General features: G+C 28.9%; 1 protein-coding gene across 1 annotated transcript in view; it reads left to right on the forward strand.

Moving 5' to 3' along the window:
* Positions 1-7,960: 7,960 nt before the first annotated feature.
* Positions 7,961-8,120, forward strand: part of LOC106678739 (hexamerin) — a 9,820-nt gene continuing 9,660 nt past the window's right edge. The window contains exon 1 of the mRNA XM_014417467.2: positions 7,961-8,105. Coding sequence (XP_014272953.1) covers positions 8,024-8,105 — 82 coding nt within the window. The 5' untranslated portion in view covers positions 7,961-8,023. The remainder of the gene's footprint in view (positions 8,106-8,120) is intronic.

Here is an 8,120-nt window from a genome sequence, read left to right on the forward strand (position 1 = left end):
TAGTAGAATTCATTTTTAACTATTATATATAAATTAAAATAGTTGAGAAAAAGATTCCCAGGATTTTTACATTAATTTAAAATAAAACTATTAAATAATTTGTTTTTAAATTTTATTCGTATAAACGTGTATACATATGTAGAATGGAATTGTTACAAAAACAAACAACTCTATACATTTTTATTTGAAACACTGTGGACAATTAAAATTGTCCTGAAAATTTTTCCCTCAATAATTTTGACTAATATTAAATTATGACTAGATCGTTCAAATTAGTTATATTTATCGGAGCACTGAAAATTACAGATGTTATTTTTTTCCCGTCAATAAAAATAAACGTTCATAATTAAAACAAGTTTAAAGCGATAAAAGATACAATCACGAGGGATTATAGAAGGATTATATTATTATAAAGAATTATCAATCGTCCTTGGTCAAATATTTGCTGTTCTGGTCAAAATAGTTTATCGGGGATAAACAATTTTACTACACACATTAACAATTATATAAGCAGTCTTTCAAGATAAAACACCGACTGTATGTACGATACGCTGTTTTTCTTTATTTGTTATTATATGGGAATAAAATTCAGTAGATTTTTCTTCAGTTTATTATTTTTTTTTTAATGTATTTAAATTATTATTGGAGGTACTAGGTCGAAAAATATTAGACACACGTTTGAGGATTCTTCCCAATATGCCAAGAAAAGAAATGTTATAATTCCTTTGTTCTGCTTGTATTTAATGGTTATTATTAAGTAGTTTAAGTCCATAAAAATTTACAATTACCATAAGTCGCTTCTAGTAACACAGTCCAAAAAAAAATTTGTTTGGGAAAATCAAATCATGTTTTTTTTTAACAACGTTTGAAATCCTTAAATACGAATTTTCATATAATTCACAAATTTGGTGTTTGGCAGATATTTTTTTCCAACGATGCACAGTGAGGAATATAATCTGAAAATTTGGTGAAAACTGTTTATAGTCTTTTATATGTCTTAAATTAAATTTAATCTTATTTAATGTAGTTTAACTTAAATGCTTCAAATAATATAATAAGACTGAAAATTTGTAACTTAAAAAGTATATGCCCTTACCATATCTGTATATTAGGTCAAGCATTGAATATATAAATTTATTTAAGGGGATAATCACGATATTAACATCAAACTAACTCAAAACCTACGCAAGGTTAGCAATGCTATATCTTATCCTAAACAGAAATTACAAACTAAAACCAGAAACAACTTTTCTTATATTTAAAACAATTTTCAGGCCACGGCTGATGTACGGCTGTGAAGTCTGGAGAGCGGCATCCTTTACGATAAGGAAAAAATTACAATCTATCCAAAATAAAGTCCTAAGAATCGCAGTTAATGTTCCTTGGTTCATAAGAAATAACCAATTGCATAGCGAATTACAAATGGAGACAATAGAGAATTACATCAAAAAACGGTTCATGAAGTTCCACTCCCAGTTGCCGACAGTTAAAGGAGCAGTGACCTACAACCTGGGAAGCTCAACCTAAACCCGAAGACTGAAACCCAGGCTGCTTCAGGACATTCTGTTATAAATTATATATTTATTAATTCATTATTCACACTACCTCTATTTTACTTATTATTATTATTTATTTTTTTCTTCTCTTTTCTCTTTTTCAATTTCATTTAATATTTTTCTTTTTTTTCGTTTCTCTTTTCTCTTTTTCAATTTCATTTAATATTTTTCTTTTTTTTCGTTTCTCTTTTCTCTTTTTCAAATTAACTTGTTTCTTTTTACCATTATAGAATGATTGTTTGTTTTCTACAAATATCTTTACTTTCTGTTATTAATGTAATAACATTATACATTATACATTCTGTTATTAATGTCACACTTTTCTCTTTTATTAAGAAGCATTATTCTTATTTATTTATTTTATTTTATTTTTTTAATTATAACATTGAATATAGTTAGGGGTGTCTTTTGTACAAGACTACACCCCCCCCCATAATCAACTATTAAAAAAATATATAATGTAACGGTTATATCAAGGATGTAAGGCCCACCAGTCTGATATGGTATAAACAAATATTTAAGGGGATGTTTACTCATATTTCAAAAAATATTGGATATAATGTAATATGAAATAATCTGATGTAATCAGAATAAGATATATAATGTTTTTTTAAAAAATGTCACAATTTAATTTTCTCGTCTGATGAACGTAAGTGTCTTTTTCATCTTTACCTTACTGTGCCATTGTGTTCAAATAAACAAGAATCATCTAGGATGCTTGTGGATGTTGGTATGGTTCCAAATAATACATAATAAAATACTTATATGGAATAAAAACAATATCCATTATGAAATTAATTCTTTACCCTCAATCTTACGAGCATGACAAGGTGCTGTGTCGGTATGCACGCCCGTAGTAATGGCATTCACTATGATTTTGACGATAACACATAAAGACAGATGTTGGTAATACCTTATTCGATATAAGAAGAGATTAGCGAATACGTAACTGTTTAAATATATTTTCTAAATAAGGCCTTCCGATTATCGAAGATTATCTTAAGCTGAGCTCATTAGTATTTTCGAGGTCGATGACTCGTAAAATGATTATTCACTACGGAAAATTTATTTATTTTTTATATTATTTATTTATATTCTCTAATATTATTTATTTCATCGGTTTAAATGGCAACTTAGGCTCACTATGTATTGTTTGATTGTAAGCCATCTATGTATTCAATTTTAATAATTCTGTCATTTAGCCTAATTGAAACAGCACCGCTGATAACACTTTTTTTTATAATAATAAATCATTCAAATATTTGGAATAAGAGTAAATTCCTCTTCTAGGTAATGTTTGACAGGACTAAGTGAAATAGGATAACGTCTTCGGAAATAATAAATCAAATATAATAGCTGTTATTTTTGGTAATAAAAAAAATAATAAAACATTCGACATACGAGTAAATTCCTCTATTAGGCAATGTTTGACAAGATTATGTGAAATTGGGTAACGTCTTCATAAATGATGGGGTGAGTGGATAAAGGGGCTATGTAACATTTTCTGAATCTTTAGTGTGAAATTCTATCTGAGGTACTCTAACTTCGAAATCCGATTAACTGAGATACTTAGATGTATAAAAGGCTATGTAAACTTCGAAACAAAACAAAATCTAAAAAAAAAAAATTAAACTCTGTTTTCTTAAAATTTACTATTTGTAACATAAAACATTCATCCACGAACCCATTCAATTAATTCATCTCTTCAATAATGAGAGTAAATTAATGGATAATTAAATGTACATATTATTTTTTTTTAACATTAAAAATCCACTTGTTTCTAACCTGGCTTCTCCTTCATTACCTAATAATCCTCCTAGGCGTCTGAAAAGAAGATGGCCTCGAGATCTTCTCCTCTAGAAATGTTATTGGACTTCTATCAGTGGGTAGATTCTCCACATGTTTTTATCATGTCAATATGTCACCTACAGCAAATTTACTTGTTGTATATATGTGTATACAGTTGTAAATATCAATAAATGAATTATTAAAAAAAAAAAAAAAAAAAAAACATTAAAAATTGTTCAATTTTGGTTTGATTCTTTATATGACGTTTTATTTCAGAGCACTTACGGAGAATGAACCGGTCAAAAGCTATCTAGCTTAGATATTCTAACCTCAAAATCGAATTAATATCTGATATAGCAAAATGTAAAAGGGGCTATGTAAACTTCGGAACATAACAAGCTCAAACAAAAAAAAATTGTAGCTAATAATGAGCTAAAATTTACTATTTGTAACATAGTTTCACCTCACCACATGCTTACCCAACTTAGAAAAGCTGCTAAAAATAGAGGGGAGGGTCTTAAGAAAAAGCTATGTGACCAGGAAAACACAAGAAGGTTACGAGGGCTAAGATCTAACGAAGAGATCTACAGAAAAATCAAATACCTGGAAACCGAGATGAGAATGCTGATGTTCTATGGGCACATGAAGAGGATGAAAGAGGAAAGATTGAACAAGAAGATCTTTAATAAAATGTTAGCTACAAAAACATGGGAGGATACACGAGGCAAATTAAAGAGACATAAAATTTCAGATACCGACTGTCTAGATAGGGATACGTATAGGAAATAATTAAAAAATCTTACCAATATTGGAAGAGGAAAAAAAGGGATACGAAGTGGTCCGAAGAAAGAAAAGAAAGGCAGTCCAGAATCATAAAACTGCGATGGGAGGAAAGAAAATCCAAACTCCCAAAGAAGCCTAACCATTGATATTCACGTGGTCCTTAGTGGCCGGTACGTGATAAAAAAACATAACTCCTTCATCCACTAACCCCTTAAAATAATAAATAAGATTTAATCACTGTTTTTTTAGTATTAAAAAATCTTTAAAACATTTTTGATAAAACGAGTAGATTTCTCTTTTAGGCCACGTTTTTTCTAATGATGAATCTAATTATATAGTACCATTATATAATGGTAAATACCATATACACGATGTTCAATCATTTACCAGAAGAATTAATAAGTTTATCAATCATAAAGAAAACTAAAAAAGAAATTTGGAAGATTATTGATTGACCGTGTGTAAAGATGAAAGGAATATGGTCCGGGTGCGGTCAAGAAAAACTCAAATAGTAGAAATATACTATTTTAATGATCCAACGTTTCGCCCCACGTTGCAGGGCTTCTTCAGGGCTATTTTGAGTTTTAGTTGAAATTCAGGGAATTTTGAGTTCGTTAAAATGAGTTTTAGTTTTGACTGCCGTCAAAATAGCCCTGAAGAAGCCCTGCAACGTGGGGCGAAACGTTGGATCATTAAAATAGTATCTACTATTTGAGTTTTTCTTGACCGCACCCGGACCATATTCCTTTCATAAAAAAGAAATATTTGGTGGGTATTAAATGTACTGGTTTTGATTCACTTCAAATGACCATATCTGCCTGTAGTATTTCCTAACTCAACTTAATGACTTCGATTCATTATATTAGGATTAAAATTATCTATGTGTGTGTTTAATTATATATATTATTTATTTAGGTATAATTTGATCATTATTAGGTTTATACTTAAAACCCAAATACAACGAATGGATTCTCTTTCTTTTTTTATCGTACTTCTTATATTAAGAAGTCAAAAGTTTACCCATTAAAAGTTTTCGTTTTCTCACAATCCAATAGAAATTACGTTTTTTTTTTAGAGAAGAGTATTTTTAAAATGCTGAATTGCCTTTCTGTTTTAAATATTATTTTATTTTATTTACCAGATATCAATCCTTCCATTATAAACTCCCTAATTACTCAAACCCACTAGTTTCTAACCTTGCTTCCTCTTCTATTCCTGACAATCCTCCGAGGCGCCTGAAAAGAAGATGGCATCGAGACCATCTAGAGAGAAAAAAACTTTATTAGAGAAAAAATGTGCTGTCCAACTTCATTGAGTTGCCTTATACACAGCATACTTATGACTAGTGAATCACAATTATTTATAATCCTATTAATAAAAATAGTCATATTTTTTTTTTATATAATGTAAAAATGTTTTAACTACCAATGGCTTGTTTCTCTACATGCCTTTATCATACCATTATGATCTTACATTAACTTTACTAGATGTATTATTATGTACAGTTGTAAATGTCAATGAATGAATAAAAAATATATATATTTATTTACATTATAGAAGAAGTACTGTAATTATCTTTATTTAACTTTTTTATAGGCGCACACCACATTAACTACATTTTATTATAAAAAAATTATCACCCATTTTTCAATCAAAGTTATAACTTCATGAAATACATTTTTTCATATATTGTACGTTGTAGGGGAAAAAGGAAATATAGTAAACTGGCAATAATCATTGCTGATTCATTTAAAAACCCTCGTTTTATAAACTTTTATTGAATTAAATAAAAAATATTATATATTTTTTTCTGTTTTTTTTTTAGAAACTTATTAAAGATTTCAAATTGGAAATTAAAAATGGTATCAATATAGAATTACATGAAAAAAACGATTCATGAAGTTTCACTGCCATTTACCGACAATTAAAGGAGGAGAAACTTATAACTTGGGAAACTTAACCACAACCCGAAGACTGAAGCCCAGGCTGCTTCAGGACATTCTGTTATAAATTATATATTTATTAATTCATTATTCACACTACCTCTATTTTACTTATTATTATAAGTATATCCTTGTTCTATTCTATTCTATATTTATCAATTCTATTAATGACATTACTTCTATTTTTTTTCTCTCTTCGTCCTTTTATCAAATTAACTTGTTTTTCCCATTACAGAGCAATTGTTTGTTAGGGCAATGTTAGGTTTACGAATGTTGTTATTTTCGTTACTAACCTTACTTTTCTCTCTTATTAAGCATTATTATTCTTATCTATTTATTATATCTAATATTTTTTATTTATAACGTTGTATATAGTGTTAGGGGTGTCTATACAACTTAAAAAAGTTGTTAAAAAAAATGTAACTTATATTAACCATGTAAGGTCTGGCCTGGTAGACCTTACATGGTTAATATAAGTAGTATATAAGATTTAGTATTAAAAAAAAGATTTAAAAAACGTAAACAAAGATTAATTAATAGAAAAATAAAGATTAATTATAAAGTATAAAGATATAAGGTTTACCTAAAATAAAACTGAAATGATGATTTTCAAAAGGAATATAAATAAAAAATTTATTTTTCTGTTTATATAATTACTATGTATTATATATTCTGTTTATATACTTTCTATTTATATAAATACTATTTATATAAAAAATAGTATTTTAAGGATTTTTAAAGTGGTCATAACGAATATATATTTTCATCCTGAAAATAATACAACAGTTTAACAAAAGATAACAGAGCCATAATTGGGAAAGATCGGGTGGTATCGGTTTTCCAAGTTCGAATTGGATTTTCTTCTTTAGTTATTCATAATATTTGTTAATAATTTGTATTTATGCATTGTTTATTAATTCTGGCATTGAGAAGACAATTTAATTCTAAATTTAAATGCCAAGTTTAATCAAAATAGTTTAAGGTATTTTGGAGAAAATCGAAAAAAATGTGAAAAATCGATAAAAATGTATCGATTTAATCGTAACATCCCAGGGATATACCTGCATTTATGTGTAATTTAAATTTCTTACGACATATTGTTTTCGAGCTAGGCTTTTAACAAACATACTCGCCGACCATTTTCCGAAAGTTGGTTATTAGGTCTAGGGGTACCTCAAAACATGTAATTAGGTCTAAAATTCGAATCGATATTTTGGCACCATTGCAGTACTTTCCCTTACTAAATATTCCATATATATTTCAGTGAAAGTAAGAATATGTTCCATTAATAAATACATGATGTAAAAATCTCAACCCGTTTAACATTTAGATATGTTACGCAATACCAGACATTTTAGAGTTATCCCCTAGAGCACTGTGCAAGGTTTATCGGTCGATGAAAAAGAGCCACAGAACTTAATTAAGTTATTAAGTTGGAGCTCTATTAATGGGTGGATTCTCCACATGTTTGTATTACGTCATATTATCACTATCATTGTATTGGAAATAACAATGAATAAATTATAAAAAAAAATGATTTAGGAGAAGCAACATAATCTCCTTGTATTTGTAAAGAAAAAAATCCATGGCTGTGATATGATCATCGTCAAATAATTTTAATAAATTATTATATGCTTAAATACAATTATTATGAGGACCCAAAATGAAAGGAATCCTACTAATAATTTTTTAATCATATTGCAAAAATCCATCCACTTTAGCAATGTCCTTCCCTCAACTTAGAGACTTTAATTAACCTTAACCGATGCAACTTACCCGAGCAAAGCCTAGGGGTGGCGAAGCACTGCGAATTCGACCTGTCGGAAAGTTCCACAAAGATAGTTGGAAGATTAGAGATTATCAATTAAGAAAAAACTGGATGAAGAGCCAAAGGTCAAGCGAGATAGCGGGGTATATATAGTGGCCGTCGGCGGGAGAGCAATCAACGGCATCATGTTCTCGCTCCTTACGCTTCTACTAACAGCTACCGCCATCTCGGCAACTGTCGTACAGCAGAGGCCGGACCGGAGGATAGGTAAGTCCACATATA

This window comes from Halyomorpha halys, unplaced genomic scaffold (genome assembly GCF_000696795.3).
Source record: "Halyomorpha halys isolate HHAL.00 unplaced genomic scaffold, Hhal_1.1 Scaffold157.1, whole genome shotgun sequence".
Classification (NCBI taxonomy): Eukaryota; Metazoa; Arthropoda; class Insecta; order Hemiptera; family Pentatomidae; genus Halyomorpha; species Halyomorpha halys.